The sequence below is a fragment of the Oncorhynchus mykiss genome, chromosome 9 (assembly GCF_013265735.2).
Source record: "Oncorhynchus mykiss isolate Arlee chromosome 9, USDA_OmykA_1.1, whole genome shotgun sequence".
NCBI classification, from domain to species: Eukaryota; Metazoa; Chordata; class Actinopteri; order Salmoniformes; family Salmonidae; genus Oncorhynchus; species Oncorhynchus mykiss.
The window spans coordinates 5,015,613-5,034,100 of record NC_048573.1 but is presented as its reverse complement, the minus strand read 5'-3'; the positions used below and the strand labels follow the sequence as shown (position 1 = coordinate 5,034,100).

The 18,488-nt window shown below is 48.9% G+C and overlaps 1 protein-coding gene across 5 annotated transcripts in view; it reads left to right on the top strand.

Moving 5' to 3' along the window:
- The first annotated feature begins 15,577 nt into the window (after positions 1-15,577).
- LOC110518233 (butyrophilin subfamily 1 member A1) overlaps positions 15,578-18,488 on the top strand; it is a 32,712-nt gene continuing 29,801 nt past the window's right edge. For 2 of the 5 annotated variants that reach the window (XM_036987142.1, XM_036987140.1), the window contains exons 1-4: positions 15,578-15,748; positions 16,679-17,062; positions 17,619-17,903; positions 18,025-18,158. In XM_036987142.1, the coding sequence (XP_036843037.1) occupies positions 15,673-15,748; positions 16,679-17,062; positions 17,619-17,903; positions 18,025-18,158 (879 nt within the window). In that variant the 5' untranslated portion in view covers positions 15,578-15,672. The remainder of the gene's footprint in view (positions 15,749-16,678; positions 17,063-17,618; positions 17,904-18,024; positions 18,159-18,488) is intronic. The other 3 variants (XM_036987145.1, XM_036987141.1, XM_036987146.1) reach the window with 3 other exon arrangements.

Below are 18,488 nucleotides of genomic sequence, written 5' to 3'. Positions count from 1 at the left end.
AGTGGGAGGACTTGCACAAATGGTGCCTGACTTAATACATTTTTGCCCCACTGTAGCTATTTATACTGACATTACACTGTTTATCTCTGATAATGGTCCTGGCAGAGCATCCCATTGGAAGCTTAATAGCTCTATATTAAAACATGAGTTCGTCAAGATGGAGATGAAGAATGTAATTATACACTTTTGGAAGAAGTCTTTCAATGACAATTCATACAGTAATAACTTGGAGCTTTTTAAATATGAGGTTGGAAAATATTTAAGAAAATATTCTGTTCCCGTCTGTCCCGAGCCGCCCGAGCCGCCAGTCTGTCCCGAGCCGCCAGTCTGTCCCGAGCCGCCAGTCTGTCCCGAGCCGCCAGTCTGTCCCGAGCCGCCAGTCTGTCCCGAGCCGTCAGAGCCTCCCGTCTGTAAGGAGCCGCCAGAGCCGCCATTCAGCCAGGAGCCGCCAGAGCCGCCAGTCTGCCAGGAGCCGCCAGTCTGCCAGGAGCCGCCAGAGCTGCCAGTCTGCCCGGAGCCGCCGGAGCCGCCAGAGTCTCCCTCCAGTCCGGATCCGCCAGAGTCTCCCTCCAGTCCAGAGGTGCCACTCACTACAGACTCGACCATCAGTCCAGTGGCGTCCTCTCGTCCGTGGTCGGCAGTGAGGGTTCCCCCTCCAGAGACATTAAGTAAGGGTGAAGTGGGTGAAGTGGAGCGGGGTTCCCCCTCCAGACCCTCCCATATAGTGTTAGCTGTGCGGCCGGGAGTCCGCACCTTTGGGGGGGGGGGGGGGGGGGGGGGGGGGGTACTGTCACACCCTGACCTTAGTTATCTTTGTTTTCCTTGATATTTTGGTTAGGTCAGGGTGTGACATGGGTGATGTATGTGGTTTTGTCTTGTCTAGAGGTTTTGTATGTTTTATGGGTTTGTGACTAGTCTAGGTGTTTCGTGTGTCTATGGTTGCCTAGATTGGTTCTCAATTAGAGGCAGCTGTCTATCGTTGTCTCTGGTTGGGAACCATATTTAGGCAGCCATATTCTGTGGGTATTTTGTGGGTGATTGTTCCTGTGTACAGTGTTTAGTGTTCACGTTACGGGACTGTTTCATCTTCGTTCCTTTTGTCGGTTTGTTGTTTTTGTTTAGTGTTTAAGTATTCCCATTAAATATGAATTACCATCGCGCTGCATCTTGGTCCTCCTCTCTTTATCCCGAAGACAGTCGTGACAAAATCGTACACATTATATTAGGAATTCTGTCGTTATGAACTCATTTGAATATGGTAGGCTTCAATTACATTTTTTTGAATAATAGTTTTAAGATAAATTGTAGCCCAATTTATCTTAAAACTATTATTCAAAAAAATGTAATTGAAGCCTACCACATAACGTTTTTTTTTAAGAATCCAACTTCAATTTGGAATCTCATTCCTCATTATATCTTCTCCAGCTTTTGGTGACTTCCATTTTATCTTACTTTGTAACTATAATATTGATACGATTCCTACGAAATTATCTGCTTTTCATAGACAAGTATTATTAGCGTGGTCGTTAATATATAAACATAATTTCCCCCCATATAGGTATTTCATTTGGAACAATAAGGACATTTTGTATAGAAACAAGCCTTTATGTTCTAAGAACTGGTTTAATAATCATATCCTAGTGGTGAATCAACTTTATAATGTAGAAGGATTGTTACTCAATTATGAGGACCTTTTATCTTGTTACAATATCCCTGTTGACACCTAGAGAGTTCGCCATAGTCTTTGATGCTGTTACACCTAGAGAGTTCTCCATAGTCTCTGATGCTGTTACACCTAGAGAGTTCTTCATAGTCTTTGATGCTGTTACACCTAGAGAGTTCTCCATAGTCTCTGAAGCTGTAACACCCAAAGAGTTCGCCATAGTCTCTGATGCTGTTATACACCTTACCTCAGCGTCAGGTCAGTCTGTCTCTCTAACCTCAGCGTCAGGTCAGTCTGTCTCTCTAACCTCAGCGTCAGGTCAGTCTGTCTCTCTTACCTCAGGTCAGTCTGTCTCTCTTACCTCAGTGTCAGGTCAGTCTGTCTCTCTCTCTATCCTCAGCGTCAGGTTAGTCTGTCTCTCTTACCTCAGTGTCAGGTCAGTCTGTCTCTCTATCCTCAGCGTCAGGTCAGTCTGTCTCTCTAACCTCAGCGTCAGGTCAGTCTGTCTCTCTAACCTCAGCGTCAGGTCAGTCTGTCTCTCTTACCTCAGCGTCAGGTCAGTCTGTCTCTCTTACCTCAGCGTCAGGTCAGTCTGTCTCTCTAACCTCAGCGTCAGGTCAGTCTGTCTCTCTATCCTCAGCGTCAGGTCAGTCTGTCTCTCTTACCTCAGTGTCAGGTCAGTCTGTCTCTCTTACCTCAATGTCAGGTCAGTCTGTCTCTCTTACCTCAGGATCAGGTCAGTCTGTCTCTCTTACCTCACGTCAGGTCAGTCTGTCTCTCTTACCTCAGGATCAGGTCAGTCTGTCTCTCTTACCTCAGCGTCAGGTTAGTCTGTCTCTCTTACCTCAGCGTCAGGTTAGTCTGTCTCTCTTACCTCAGCGTCAGGTCAGTCTGTCTCTCTAACCTCAGCGTCAGGTCAGTCTGTCTCTCTAACCTCAGCGTCAGGTCAGCCTGTCTCTCTTACCTCAGCGTCAGGTCAGTCTGTCTTTCTAACCTCAGCGTCAGGTCAGGCTGTATCTCTTACCTCAGCGTCAGGTCAGTCTGTCTCTCTATACTCAGCGTCAGGTCAGTCCGTCTCTCTTACCTCAGTGTCAGGTCAGTCTGTCTCTCCTGCCTCAGCGTCAGGTCAGTCTGTCTCTCTTACCTCAGTGTCAGGTCAGTCTGTCTCTCTAACCTCAGGTCAGGTCAGTCTCTCTAACCTCAGCGTCAGGTCAGTCTGTCTCTCTTACCTCAGGTCAGTCTGTCTCTCTTACCTCAGTGTCAGGTCAGTCTGTCTCTCTATCCTCAGCGTCAGGTCAGTCTGTCTCTCTTACCTCAGTGTCAGGTCAGTCTGTCTCTATATCCTCAGCGTCAGGTCAGTCTGTCTCTCTAACCTCAGCGTCAGGTCAGTCTGTCTCTCTAACCTCAGCGTCAGGTCAGTCTGTCTCTCTTACCTCAGTGTCAGGTCAGTCTGTCTCTATATCCTCAGCGTCAGGTCAGTCTGTCTCTCTAACCTCAGCGTCAGGTCAGTCTGTCTCTCTAACCTCAGCGTCAGGTCAGTCTGTCTCTCTTACCTCAGCGTCAGGTCAGTCTGTCTCTCTATCCTCAGCGTCAGGTCAGTCTGTCTCTCTTACCTCAGCGTCAGGTCAGTCTGTCTCTCTTACCTCAATGTCAGGTCAGTCTGTCTCTCTAACCTCAGGATCAGGTCTGTCTCTCTATCCTCAGTGTCAGGTCAGTCTGTCTCTCTTACCTCAGCGTCAGGTCAGTCTGTCTCTCTAACCTCAGCGTCAGGTCAGTCTGTCTCTCTATCCTCAGCGTCAGGTTAGTCTGTCTCTCTTACCTCAGCGTCAGATCAGTCTGTCTCTCTTACCTCAGGATCAGGTCAGTCTGTCTCTCTTACCTCACGTCAGGTCAGTCTGTCTCTCTTACCTCAGGATCAGGTCAGTCTGTCTCTCTTACCTCAGGATCAGGTCAGTCTGTCTCTCTTACCTCAGCGTCAGGTTAGTCTGTCTCTCTTACCTCAGCGTCAGGTCAGTCTGTCTCTCTAACCTCAGCGTCAGGTCAGTCTGTCTCTCTAACCTCAGCGTCAGGTCAGCCTGTCTCTCTTACCTCAGCGTCAGGTCAGTCTGTCTTTCTAACCTCAGCGTCAGGTCAGGCTGTATCTCTTACCTCAGCGTCAGGTCAGTCTGTCTCTCTATACTCAGCGTCAGGTCAGTCCGTCTCTCTTACCTCAGTGTCAGGTCAGTCTGTCTCTCCTGCCTCAGCGTCAGGTCAGTCTGTCTCTCTTACCTCAGTGTCAGGTCAGTCTGTCTCTCTAACCTCAGGTCAGGTCAGTCTCTCTAACCTCAGCGTCAGGTCAGTCTGTCTCTCTTACCTCAGGTCAGTCTGTCTCTCTTACCTCAGTGTCAGGTCAGTCTGTCTCTCTATCCTCAGCGTCAGGTCAGTCTGTCTCTCTTACCTCAGTGTCAGGTCAGTCTGTCTCTATATCCTCAGCGTCAGGTCAGTCTGTCTCTCTAACCTCAGCGTCAGGTCAGTCTGTCTCTCTAACCTCAGCGTCAGGTCAGTCTGTCTCTCTTACCTCAGTGTCAGGTCAGTCTGTCTCTATATCCTCAGCGTCAGGTCAGTCTGTCTCTCTAACCTCAGCGTCAGGTCAGTCTGTCTCTCTAACCTCAGCGTCAGGTCAGTCTGTCTCTCTTACCTCAGCGTCAGGTCAGTCTGTCTCTCTATCCTCAGCGTCAGGTCAGTCTGTCTCTCTTACCTCAGCGTCAGGTCAGTCTGTCTCTCTAACCTCAGGATCAGGTCTGTCTCTCTATCCTCAGTGTCAGGTCAGTCTGTCTCTCTTACCTCAGCGTCAGGTCAGTCTGTCTCTCTAACCTCAGCGTCAGGTCAGTCTGTCTCTCTATCCTCAGCGTCAGGTTAGTCTGTCTCTCTTACCTCAGCGTCAGATCAGTCTGTCTCTCTTACCTCAGGATCAGGTCAGTCTGTCTCTCTTACCTCACGTCATGTCAGTCTGTCTCTCTTACCTCAGGATCAGGTCAGTCTGTCTCTCTTACCTCAGGATCAGGTCAGTCTGTCTCTCTTACCTCAGCGTCAGGTTAGTCTGTCTCTCTTACCTCAGCGTCAGGTCAGTCTGTCTCTCTAACCTCAGCGTCAGGTCAGTCTGTCTCTCTAACCTCAGCGTCAGGACAGCCTGTCTCTCTTACCTCAGCGTCAGGTCAGTCTGTCTCTCCTGCCTCAGCGTCAGGTCAGTCTGTCTCTCTATACTCAGCGTCAGGTCAGTCTGTCTCTCTATACTCAGCGTCAGGTCAGTCTGTCTCTCCTGCCTCAGCGTCAGGTCAGTCTGTCTCTCTTACCTCAGTGTCAGGTCAGTGTGTCTCTCTAACCTCAGCGTCAGGTCAGTCTGTCTCTCTAACCTCAGCGTCAGGTCAGTCTGTCTCTCTAACCTCAGCGTCAGGTCAGTCTGTCTCTCTTACCTCAGCGTCAGGTCAGTCTGTCTCTCCTGCCTCAGCGTCAGGTCAGTCTGTCTCTCTTACCTCAGCGTCAGGTCAGTCTCTTTCTTACCTCAGGTCAGTCTGTCTTACCTCAGCGTCAGGTCAGTCTGTCTCTCTATACTTAGCGTCAGGTCAGTCTGTCTCTCTTACCTCAGCGTCAGGTCAGTCTCTCTCTTACCTCAGCGTCAGGTCAGTCTGTCTCTCTAACCTCAGCGTCAGGTCAGTCTGTCTCTCTAACCTCAGTGTCAGGTCAGTCTGTCTCTCTTACCTCACGTCAGGTCAGTCTGTCTCTCTTACCTCAGCGTCAGGTCAGTCTGTCTCTATATACTCAGCGTCAGGTCAGTCTGTCTCTCTAACCTCAGTGTCAGGTCAGTCTGTCTCTCTAACCTCAGGTCAGGTCAGTCTGTCTCTCTTACCTCAGCGTCAGGTCAGTCTGTCTCTCTAACCTCAGGTCAGGTCAGTCTGTCTCTCTTACCTCAGCGTCAGGTCAGTCTGTCTCTCTTACCTCAGCGTCAGGTCAGTCTGTCTCTCTAACCTCAGCGTCAGGTCAGTCTGTCTCTCTAACCTCAGCGTCAGGTCAGTCTGTCTCTCTAACCTCAGCGTCAGGTCAGTCTGTCTCTCTTACCTCAGCGTCAGGTCAGTCTGTCTCTCTAACCTCAGCGTCAGGTCAGTCTGTCTCTCTATCCTCAGCGTCAGGTCAGTCTGTCTCTCTTACCTCAGGATCAGGTCAGTCTGTCTCTCTTACCTCAGGATCAGGTCAGTCTGTCTCTCTTACCTCAGCGTCAGGTTAGTCTGTCTCTCTTACCTCAGCGTCAGGTCAGTCTGTCTCTCTAACCTCAGCGTCAGGTCAGTCTGTCTCTCTAACCTCAGCGTCAGGTCAGCCTGTCTCTCTTACCTCAGCGTCAGGTCAGTCTGTCTTTCTAACCTCAGCGTCAGGTCAGGCTGTATCTCTTACCTCAGCGTCAGGTCAGTCTGTCTCTCTATACTCAGCGTCAGGTCAGTCCGTCTCTCTTACCTCAGTGTCAGGTCAGTCTGTCTCTCCTGCCTCAGCGTCAGGTCAGTCTGTCTCTCTTACCTCAGTGTCAGGTCAGTCTGTCTCTCTAACCTCAGGTCAGGTCAGTCTCTCTAACCTCAGCGTCAGGTCAGTCTGTCTCTCTTACCTCAGGTCAGTCTGTCTCTCTTACCTCAGTGTCAGGTCAGTCTGTCTCTCTATCCTCAGCGTCAGGTCAGTCTGTCTCTCTTACCTCAGTGTCAGGTCAGTCTGTCTCTATATCCTCAGCGTCAGGTCAGTCTGTCTCTCTAACCTCAGCGTCAGGTCAGTCTGTCTCTCTAACCTCAGCGTCAGGTCAGTCTGTCTCTCTTACCTCAGCGTCAGGTCAGTCTGTCTCTCTATCCTCAGCGTCAGGTCAGTCTGTCGCTCTTACCTCAGTGTCAGGTCAGTCTGTCTCTCTTACCTCAATGTCAGGTCAGTCTGTCTCTCTAACCTCAGGATCAGGTCTGTCTCTCTATCCTCAGTGTCAGGTCAGTCTGTCTCTCTTACCTCAGCGTCAGGTCAGTCTGTCTCTCTAACCTCAGCGTCAGGTCAGTCTGTCTCTCTATCCTCAGCGTCAGGTTAGTCTGTCTCTCTTACCTCAGCGTCAGATCAGTCTGTCTCTCTTACCTCAGGATCAGGTCAGTCTGTCTCTCTTACCTCACGTCATGTCAGTCTGTCTCTCTTACCTCAGGATCAGGTCAGTCTGTCTCTCTTACCTCAGGATCAGGTCAGTCTGTCTCTCTTACCTCAGCGTCAGGTTAGTCTGTCTCTCTTACCTCAGCGTCAGGTCAGTCTGTCTCTCTAACCTCAGCGTCAGGTCAGTCTGTCTCTCTAACCTCAGCGTCAGGACAGCCTGTCTCTCTTACCTCAGCGTCAGGTCAGTCTGTCTCTCCTGCCTCAGCGTCAGGTCAGTCTGTCTCTCTATACTCAGCGTCAGGTCAGTCTGTCTCTCTATACTCAGCGTCAGGTCAGTCTGTCTCTCCTGCCTCAGCGTCAGGTCAGTCTGTCTCTCTTACCTCAGTGTCAGGTCAGTGTGTCTCTCTAACCTCAGTGTCAGGTCAGTCTGTCTCTCTAACCTCAGCGTCAGGTCAGTGTGTCTCTCTAACCTCAGCGTCAGGTCAGTCTGTCTCTCTTACCTCAGCGTCAGGTCAGTCTGTCTCTCCTGCCTCAGCGTCAGGTCAGTCTGTCTCTCTTACCTCAGCGTCAGGTCAGTCTCTTTCTTACCTCAGGTCAGTCTGTCTTACCTCAGCGTCAGGTCAGTCTGTCTCTCTATACTCAGCGTCAGGTCAGTCTGTCTCTCTTACCTCAGCGTCAGGTCAGTCTCTCTCTTACCTCAGCGTCAGGTCAGTCTGTCTCTCTAACCTCAGCGTCAGGTCAGTCTGTCTCTCTAACCTCAGTGTCAGGTCAGTCTGTCTCTCTATACTCAGCGTCAGGTCAGTCTGTCTCTCTATACTCAGCGTCAGGTCAGTCTGTCTCTCTAACCTCAGTGTCAGGTCAGTCTGTCTCTCTTACCTCAGCGTCAGGTCAGTCTGTCTCTATATACTCAGCGTCAGGTCAGTCTGTCTCTCTAACCTCAGTGTCAGGTCAGTCTGTCTCTCTATACTCAGCGTCAGGTCAGTCTGTCTCTCTATACTCAGCGTCAGGTCAGTCTGTCTCTCTTACCTCAGCGTCAGGTCAGTCTGTCTCTCTAACCTCAGGTCAGTCTGTCTTACCTCAGCGTCAGGTCAGTCTGTCTCTCTATCCTCAGCGTCAGGTCAGTCTGTCTCTCTTACCTCAGTGTCAGGTCAGTCTGTCTCTCTTACCTCAATGTCAGGTCAGTCTGTCTCTCTTACCTCAGGATCAGGTCAGTCTGTCTCTCTTACCTCACGTCAGGTCAGTCTGTCTCTCTTACCTCAGGATCAGGTCAGTCTGTCTCTCTTACCTCAGGATCAGGTCAGTGTGTCTCTCTAACCTCAGCGTCAGGTCAGTCTGTCTCTCTAACCTCAGCGTCAGGTCAGTCTGTCTCTCTAACCTCAGCGTCAGGTCAGTCTGTCTCTCTTACCTCAGCGTCAGGTCAGTCTGTCTCTCCTGCCTCAGCGTCAGGTCAGTCTGTCTCTCTTACCTCAGCGTCAGGTCAGTCTCTTTCTTACCTCAGGTCAGTCTGTCTTACCTCAGCGTCAGGTCAGTCTGTCTCTCTATACTCAGCGTCAGGTCAGTCTGTCTCTCTTACCTCAGCGTCAGGTCAGTCTCTCTCTTACCTCAGCGTCAGGTCAGTCTGTCTCTCTAACATCAGCGTCAGGTCAGTCTGTCTCTCTAACCTCAGTGTCAGGTCAGTCTGTCTCTCTATACTCAGCGTCAGGTCAGTCTGTCTCTCTATACTCAGCGTCAGGTCAGTCTGTCTCTCTAACCTCAGTGTCAGGTCAGTCTGTCTCTCTTACCTCAGCGTCAGGTCAGTCTGTCTCTATATACTCAGCGTCAGGTCAGTCTGTCTCTCTAACCTCAGTGTCAGGTCAGTCTGTCTCTCTATACTTAGCGTCAGGTCAGTCCGTCTCTCTTACCTCAGCGTCAGGTCAGTCTGTCTCTCTAACCTCAGGTCAGTCTGTCTTACCTCAGCGTCAGGTCAGTCTGTCTCTCTATCCTCAGCGTCAGGTCAGTCTGTCTCTCTTACCTCAGTGTCAGGTCAGTCTGTCTCTCTTACCTCAATGTCAGGTCAGTCTGTCTCTCTTACCTCAGGATCAGGTCAGTCTGTCTCTCTTACCTCACGTCAGGTCAGTCTGTCTCTCTTACCTCAGGATCAGGTCAGTCTGTCTCTCTTACCTCAGGATCAGGTCAGTCTGTCTCTCTATCCTCAGCGTCAGGTCAGTCTGTCTCTCTATCCTCAGCGTCAGGTCAGTCTGTCTCTCTATCCTCAGCGTCAGGTCAGTCTGTCTCTCTTACCTCAGTGTCAGGTCAGTCTGTCTCTCCTGCCTCAGCGTCAGGTCAGTCTGTCTCTCTTACCTCAGCGTCAGGTCAGTCTGTCTCTCCTGCCTCAGCGTCAGGTCAGTCTGTCTCTCTTACCTCAGTGTCAGGTCAGTGTGTCTCTCTAACCTCAGTGTCAGGTCAGTCTGTCTCTCTAACCTCAGCGTCAGGTCAGTGTGTCTCTCTAACCTCAGCGTCAGGTCAGTCTGTCTCTCTTACCTCAGCGTCAGGTCAGTCTGTCTCTCCTGCCTCAGCGTCAGGTCAGTCTGTCTCTCTTACCTCAGCGTCAGGTCAGTCTCTTTCTTACCTCAGGTCAGTCTGTCTTACCTCAGCGTCAGGTCAGTCTGTCTCTCTATACTCAGCGTCAGGTCAGTCTGTCTCTCTTACCTCAGCGTCAGGTCAGTCTCTCTCTTACCTCAGCGTCAGGTCAGTCTGTCTCTCTAACCTCAGCGTCAGGTCAGTCTGTCTCTCTAACCTCAGTGTCAGGTCAGTCTGTCTCTCTATACTCAGCGTCAGGTCAGTCTGTCTCTCTATACTCAGCGTCAGGTCAGTCTGTCTCTCTAACCTCAGTGTCAGGTCAGTCTGTCTCTCTTACCTCAGCGTCAGGTCAGTCTGTCTCTATATACTCAGCGTCAGGTCAGTCTGTCTCTCTAACCTCAGTGTCAGGTCAGTCTGTCTCTCTATACTCAGCGTCAGGTCAGTCTGTCTCTCTATACTCAGCGTCAGGTCAGTCTGTCTCTCTTACCTCAGCGTCAGGTCAGTCTGTCTCTCTAACCTCAGGTCAGTCTGTCTTACCTCAGCGTCAGGTCAGTCTGTCTCTCTATCCTCAGCGTCAGGTCAGTCTGTCTCTCTTACCTCAGTGTCAGGTCAGTCTGTCTCTCTTACCTCAATGTCAGGTCAGTCTGTCTCTCTTACCTCAGGATCAGGTCAGTCTGTCTCTCTTACCTCACGTCAGGTCAGTCTGTCTCTCTTACCTCAGGATCAGGTCAGTCTGTCTCTCTTACCTCAGGATCAGGTCAGTGTGTCTCTCTAACCTCAGCGTCAGGTCAGTCTGTCTCTCTAACCTCAGCGTCAGGTCAGTCTGTCTCTCTAACCTCAGCGTCAGGTCAGTCTGTCTCTCTTACCTCAGCGTCAGGTCAGTCTGTCTCTCCTGCCTCAGCGTCAGGTCAGTCTGTCTCTCTTACCTCAGCGTCAGGTCAGTCTCTTTCTTACCTCAGGTCAGTCTGTCTTACCTCAGCGTCAGGTCAGTCTGTCTCTCTATACTCAGCGTCAGGTCAGTCTGTCTCTCTTACCTCAGCGTCAGGTCAGTCTCTCTCTTACCTCAGCGTCAGGTCAGTCTGTCTCTCTAACATCAGCGTCAGGTCAGTCTGTCTCTCTAACCTCAGTGTCAGGTCAGTCTGTCTCTCTATACTCAGCGTCAGGTCAGTCTGTCTCTCTATACTCAGCGTCAGGTCAGTCTGTCTCTCTAACCTCAGTGTCAGGTCAGTCTGTCTCTCTTACCTCAGCGTCAGGTCAGTCTGTCTCTATATACTCAGCGTCAGGTCAGTCTGTCTCTCTAACCTCAGTGTCAGGTCAGTCTGTCTCTCTATACTTAGCGTCAGGTCAGTCTGTCTCTCTTACCTCAGCGTCAGGTCAGTCTGTCTCTCTAACCTCAGGTCAGTCTGTCTTACCTCAGCGTCAGGTCAGTCTGTCTCTCTATCCTCAGCGTCAGGTCAGTCTGTCTCTCTTACCTCAGTGTCAGGTCAGTCTGTCTCTCTTACCTCAATGTCAGGTCAGTCTGTCTCTCTTACCTCAGGATCAGGTCAGTCTGTCTCTCTTACCTCACGTCAGGTCAGTCTGTCTCTCTTACCTCAGGATCAGGTCAGTCTGTCTCTCTTACCTCAGCGTCAGGTCAGTCTGTCTCTCTATCCTCAGCGTCAGGTCAGTCTGTCTCTCTATCCTCAGCGTCAGGTCAGTCTGTCTCTCTTACCTCAGTGTCAGGTCAGTCTGTCTCTCTTACCTCAATGTCAGGTCAGTCTGTCTCTCTAACCTCAGGATCAGGTCTGTCTCTCTATCCTCAGTGTCAGGTCAGTCTGTCTCTCTTACCTCAGCGTCAGGTCAGTCTGTCTCTCTAACCTCAGCGTCAGGTCAGTCTGTCTCTCTATCCTCAGCGTCAGGTTAGTCTGTCTCTCTTACCTCAGGATCAGGTCAGTCTGTCTCTCTTACCTCACGTCATGTCAGTCTGTCTCTCTTACCTCAGGATCAGGTCAGTCTGTCTCTCTTACCTCAGGATCAGGTCAGTCTGTCTCTCTTACCTCAGCGTCAGGTTAGTCTGTCTCTCTTACCTCAGCGTCAGGTCAGTCTGTCTCTCTAACCTCAGCGTCAGGTCAGTCTGTCTCTCTAACCTCAGCGTCAGGACAGCCTGTCTCTCTTACCTCAGCGTCAGGTCAGTCTGTCTCTCCTGCCTCAGCGTCAGGTCAGTCTGTCTCTCTATACTCAGCGTCAGGTCAGTCTGTCTCTCTATACTCAGCGTCAGGTCAGTCTGTCTCTCCTGCCTCAGCGTCAGGTCAGTCTGTCTCTCTATACTCAGCGTCAGGTCAGTCTGTCTCTCTATACTCAGCGTCAGGTCAGTCTGTCTCTCTTACCTCAGTGTCAGGTCAGTGTGTCTCTCTAATCTCAGCGTCAGGTCAGTCTGTCTCTCTAACCTCAGCGTCAGGTCAGTCTGTCTCTCTAACCTCAGCGTCAGGTCAGTCTGTCTCTCTTACCTCAGCGTCAGGTCAGTCTGTCTCTCCTGCCTCAGCGTCAGGTCAGTCTGTCTCTCTTACCGCAGCGTCAGGTCAGTCTCTTTCTTACCTCAGGTCAGTCTGTCTTACCTCAGCGTCAGGTCAGTCTGTCTCTCTATACTCAGCGTCAGGTCAGTCTGTCTCTCTTACCTCAGCGTCAGGTCAGTCTCTCTCTTACCTCAGCGTCAGGTCAGTCTGTCTCTCTAACCTCAGCGTCAGGTCAGTCTGTCTCTCTAACCTCAGTGTCAGGTCAGTCTGTCTCTCTATACTCAGCGTCAGGTCAGTCTGTCTCTCTATACTCAGCGTCAGGTCAGTCTGTCTCTCTAACCTCAGTGTCAGGTCAGTCTGTCTCTCTTACCTCAGTGTCAGGTCAGTCTGTCTCTCTTACCTCAATGTCAGGTCAGTCTGTCTCTCTAACCTCAGGATCAGGTCTGTCTCTCTATCCTCAGTGTCAGGTCAGTCTGTCTCTCTTACCTCAGCGTTAGGTCAGTCTGTCTCTCTAACCTCAGCGTCAGGTCAGTCTGTCTCTCTATCCTCAGCGTCAGGTTAGTCTGTCTCTCTTACCTCAGCGTCAGATCAGTCTGTCTCTCTTACCTCAGGATCAGGTCAGTCTGTCTCTCTTACCTCACGTCATGTCAGTCTGTCTCTCTTACCTCAGGATCAGGTCAGTCTGTCTCTCTTACCTCAGGATCAGGTCAGTCTGTCTCTCTTACCTCAGGATCAGGTCAGTCTGTCTCTCTTACCTCAGCGTCAGGTTAGTCTGTCTCTCTTACCTCAGCGTCAGGTCAGTCTGTCCCTCTAACCTCAGCGTCAGGTCAGTCTGTCTCTCTAACCTCAGCGTCAGGACAGCCTGTCTCTCTTACCTCAGCGTCAGGTCAGTCTGTCTCTCCTGCCTCAGCGTCAGGTCAGTCTGTCTCTCTATACTCAGCGTCAGGTCAGTCTGTCTCTCTATACTCAGCGTCAGGTCAGTCTGTCTCTCCTGCCTCAGCGTCAGGTCAGTCTGTCTCTCTTACCTCAGTGTCAGGTCAGTGTGTCTCTCTAACCTCAGCGTCAGGTCAGTCTGTCTCTCTAACCTCAGCGTCAGGTCAGTCTGTCTCTCTAACCTCAGCGTCAGGTCAGTCTGTCTCTCTTACCTCAGCATCAGGTCAGTCTGTCTCTCCTGCCTCAGCGTCAGGTCAGTCTGTCTCTCTTACCTCAGCGTCAGGTCAGTCTCTTTCTTACCTCAGGTCAGTCTGTCTTACCTCAGCGTCAGGTCAGTCTGTCTCTCTATACTCAGCGTCTGGTCAGTCTGTCTCTCTTACCTCAGCGTCAGGTCAGTCTCTCTCTTACCTCAGCGTCAGGTCAGTCTGTCTCTCTAACCTCAGCGTCAGGTCAGTCTGTCTCTCTAACCTCAGTGTCAGGTCAGTCTGTCTCTCTATACTCAGCGTCAGGTCAGTCTGTCTCTCTATACTCAGCGTCAGGTCAGTCTGTCTCTCTAACCTCAGTGTCAGGTCAGTCTGTCTCTCTTACCTCAGCGTCAGGTCAGTCTGTCTCTATATACTCAGCGTCAGGTCAGTCTGTCTCTCTAACCTTAGTGTCAGGTCAGTCTGTCTCTCTATACTCAGCGTCAGGTCAGTCTGTCTCTCTATACTCAGCGTCAGGTCAGTCTGTCTCTCTTACCTCAGCGTCAGGTCAGTCTGTCTCTCTAACCTCAGGTCAGTCTGTCTTACCTCAGCGTCAGGTCAGTCTGTCTCTCTATCCTCAGCGTCAGATCAGTCTGTCTCTCTATACTCAGCGTCAGGTCAGTCTGTCTCTCTAACCTCAGGTCAGTCTGTCTTACCTCAGCGTCAGGTCAGTCTGTCTCTCTTACCTCAGCGTCAGGTCAGTCTGTCTCTCTAACCTCAGGTCAGTCTGTCTTACCTCAGCGTCAGGTCAGTCTGTCTCTCTTACCTCAGCGTCAGGTCAGTCTGTCTCTCTTACCTCAGCGTCAGGTGTGACTTTAGCTGCCTTCCACTGAATGCAGGGAGACATTTTGTAATAATTTTTACAGCAGCTCAACCAGTGACATTTTGATGAGAAATAATAGTATTTATTGTTTGTGGACTTGGACAAAAGGGGAACATTTCCTGGTTCAAGTGTGGCTGATAGTGGGATGTAAATTCTCACAATCTGTTTTTTAGTCTGCTTGTTTAGCGTAACTGAATGAAAATGTGCTAATTATCAATGATATGGATAATAGATCTAAAATACAGATGATGGAGACTAATTGGACAATCAATCAATCAATCAATCAATTGAAACCTGTCCTGTTCACTGAGCACATGGAGTGGAGGTTTGAAAACTGGAACAAGGCTGACCCCTGCTGGTGAAATGATTCTACAACACTGTATGAAAATCCTTCAGGTATGTTTAGAGACATGGTGTCATCTTGACCAGCTCCAGGTATGTTTAGAGACATGGTAGCTTCTTGACCAGCTCCAGGTATGTTTAGAGACATGGTAGCTTCTTGACCAGCTCCAGGTATGTTTAGAGACATGGTAGCTTCTTGACCAGCTCCAGGTATGTTTAGAGACATGGTATCATCTTGACGAGCTCCAGGTATGCTTAGAGACATGGTAGCTTCTTGACCAGCTCCAGGTATGTTTAGAGACATGGTATCATCTTGACGAGCTCCAGGTATGCTTAGAGACATGGTAGCTTCTTGACCAGCTCCAGGTATGTTTAGAGACATGGTAGCTAGCTGGTATGCTGGACCATGGCTGGTGGGATAAATAAATACAGTAGGGGAAGAGCTGGAGCGCGTGCTACGAACGGGTGCTGCTATGGTGACCAGCGAGCTGAGACAAGACGGGGCTTTACCTAGCAAAGACTTATAGATGACCTGGAGCCAGTGAGTGAAGCGAGGGCCAGCCGACGACAGTGTACAGGTCGCAGTGGTGGGCAGTATATGGGGCTTTGGTGACAAAACGGATGGCACTGTGATAGACTGCATCCAATTTGTTGAGTGGAGTGTTGGAGGCTATTTTGTAAATGACATCGCCATCCGTTTAAAATAGCGCACATGGAATCATCACCCAAAAAGTGTTAAACAAATCAAAATATATTTTATATTTGAGATACTTTAAAGTAGCCACCCTTTGTCTTGATGACAGCTTTGCACACTCTTGGCATTCTCTCAACCAGTTTCATGAGGTAGTCACCTGGAATGCATTTCAATTAACTGTCTACTACACCTGTTGTATTCAGCTGTCGGCGCATGTGACTAATAACATTTTATTTGAGGGTTGCAGAGATGGCAGGTGCAGTGGAAGAGACACGCTAAGGGCAGGCATGTATTTCAAGTACAGAGGAAAGTCGTGTAGGGGAGGACGGCAGGAAGGCACAGAAGAGAGGAGGCTAATTTTACAAGATTAAGGGGTTGAGACCTTAAATGTGATAGGAAAGCATCCAACGGTAAAGTGTGAATGTTGCCAGGAAACAGAGACCCTGGAGCATGTATAGCTACAGTGTGTTCAGTATCAGAGGGAAAGAGAGAGGCTGAGATCTATTATGAGGGACAAGGGTATACAGGAAAGTAGTTTAAAGAGTATATTGACAAGAACGTCTTAGATATAGTCTAAAATATTTTTGCTATCTTTTTTTAAGAGCAACGGGGCTGGAAGGTAGGATTTAGTTTCTCCCAGTTCCTCCACTACGGTAGGAGGCGGTAACGCACCATGACATTGGACAACAACTGCTGATAAACATCCGTCACCGGGTCACAGCCAGCGACGGATGAGAATATATTTGTTATTTTGAACCTTTATTTAACTAGGCAAGTCAGCCAATATGAAGACTTCTTTGCCCTTCTGGTTGTGTACAATGTCAATGATCGGAATATCATCAACATCTAGTGATACAGTTGGTAAGTAAGTTAGCTTGCTAGGACTAATGTGGATTATATACAGTTTCTGTAGCATTGAACACGGCCCGGTTTCCCGAAAGCATCGGATAGGATACGACGGTTCTAACGATAAACGTAGCCTTAAGATGCTTCTTGTAAAACTGGGGCCAAATCAAAGTTCATTTGTCGTGCACACTGATTTGCAGGTGTAACATCTTGCTGTCATGGTCAGGTATTGCTATTAACTGTGGTTACATTTCTTCAGTCCCTTCCTAAAGCTTTTAACCGAAACAAGGGCACGGAATAGGCTTTGTTATTGTTTCAACAGCTGATTGCTGCTTTAAAGAAATGTCTGCAGGTAACTGTTCAGGAGAACTATTAAAGGCCCAATGCAGTCAAACATGTGATATTCCTCTCCTGTGTTTTATATTTACACACTGAGGTTGGAATAATGCTGTGGAAATGTGAAAATTATGATTATGCCATTTTAGTGTTGGAGATGCCACTTCTATTCTATCACAAAAAAAAACATGATCTCTTTAACTTAAGTTACCCAGAAATGATTTGATCTTCAGATTGGACCATTTAAAAGTGTCTCCTGAGGTCTCCTAGCATCATGTGAAAGCTCTCACTAAAGAGAGATCAGCTGTCTGTGGAAATGCAGCCTTTTTTCATATCTGTGATTGATTCAAACACCTCCGATCAACTCATCAATAAAACCGATTGTTCAAACTGATCCCTACTATTTAGTGAGACGCTTTATTGAATTGTGTATGAGAGTAAAGTTCACATTTGTAGGATTGATGTTAGTCAATGTTCATAGACCATTTCATGGTTCAAATGACCTTAGCTGTTGTGGGAGTCACTATCCACCTGCTCAACATTCAGTAGGCATATGTCTTGCTTTGTCTCAAAGTATATGAATCTGTAATCTGTTTTTCTCACGGACAGTTCAACCCATTGTGGCCTTAGTTGGTGATGACGTCATCCTGCCTTGCACCCTGAGACACACCGTCAGTGCTGTGCATCAGTCAGTAGAGTGGCAGAGACCGGACCTAAACCCAAAAGAGGTCCATCTTTACAGAGATGAGAAGGACGATCTGGTGCTCCAGAATCCAGTCTTCAGGGGAAGGACGTCACTGTTTAAAGAAGAACTAGAGAACGGCAACACTAGTTTAAAGTTGACCAGAGTGAAACTCTCTGATGCTGGAAACTACACCTGTTACATTCCACTGCTGGACCACCAGAAAACCATCATTCAACTCCTTGTTGGTGAGTCAACACACCTGCTGACCACCCAAACCCCCTTAAGAGACAGATCTCATGAAATCAAGGGTGAGTTCAATGTCAAGTCCATTGCATGATGAGTATTAGTTCCATACTGTAGATTGGTTAGACTACATACTTACCTTAACCCAAGTCCATGTAACTTTGGTATACGGTCTGATATCACAAACATTATAAACTAGGTGGTTTGAGCCCTGAATGCTGATTGGCTGAAAGCTGTGGTATACGGTCTGATATCACAAACATTATAAACTAGGTGGTTTGAGCCCTGAATGCTGATTGGCTGAAAGCTGTGGTATACGGTCTGATATCACAAACATTATAAATTAGGTGGTTTGAGCCCTGATGCTGATTGGCTGAAAGCCGTGGTATACGGTCTGATATCACAAACATTATAAACTAGGTGGTTTGAGCCCTGAATGCTGATTGGCTGAAAGCTGTGGTATACGGTCTGATATCACAAACATTATAAATTAGGTGGTTTGAGCCCTGAATGCTGATTGGCTGAAAGCCGTGGTATACAGTCTAATGTTACAAACATTATAAACTAGGTGGTTTGAGCCCTGAATGCTGATTGGCTGAAAGCCGTGGTATATCTGTATAGGTGCTGTGTCCAGACCAGTTATCATCATTGAGAGAATGGAAGGCGATGAGGTGGTCCTGCGGTGTGAGGCTGAAGGCTGCTACCCAGAGCCTGTCATGGAGTGGTTTGACGCTCAGGGACGTGTCCTCCCTGCTGCTGGACCTACAGAGACGTCCAGAGACCGTGAAGGCTGCTACACTGTGACAAGCCATGTCATCGTCCCGAACTCTGACAACAACACCTTCACCTGTCGCGTTCAACAGTTGGAGATCAAACACATGAAGGAGAGACAGGTTCATGTTCCAGGTGAGAGTCTGTTTTGGATATTTGAATGAAGGCACTATCTGTAAAAAATGTCCTGTTTTAAAAGTCATTTCATGTGTAATAAGCATTAGGTATTGTAATAATTCTACATCCTGTGTTTCAGATCAAATGTTTCCTAAGACTTGTCATTCCTCCTGGCTGACAGTTCTTGGAGCCGTTCTTGTTACAGTTCTTGTTGAAGCTGTAGCTGGAGGTCTCTACCTGTTGATAAAAAAAGGGATATTGACCTTCAGAAAGGTAAGTCACACTTCCTGGTGTGGTGGAGTTACTTCCTGGTGTGGTAGTGTTATGGGATGGAGTTACTTCCTGGTGTGGTAGTGTTACTTCCTGGTGTGGTAGTGTTACTTCCTGGTGTGGTAGTGTTATGGTTGGAGTTACTTCCTGGTGTGGTAGTGTTACTTCCTGGTGTGGTAGTGTTACTTCCTGGTTACTTCCTGGTGTGGTAGTGTTACTTCCTGGTGTGGTAGTGTTACTTCCTGGTGTGGTAGTGTTACTTCCTGGTTACTTCCTGGTGTGGTAGTGTTACTTCCTGGTGTGGTAGTGTTACTTCCTGGTGTGGTAGTGTTA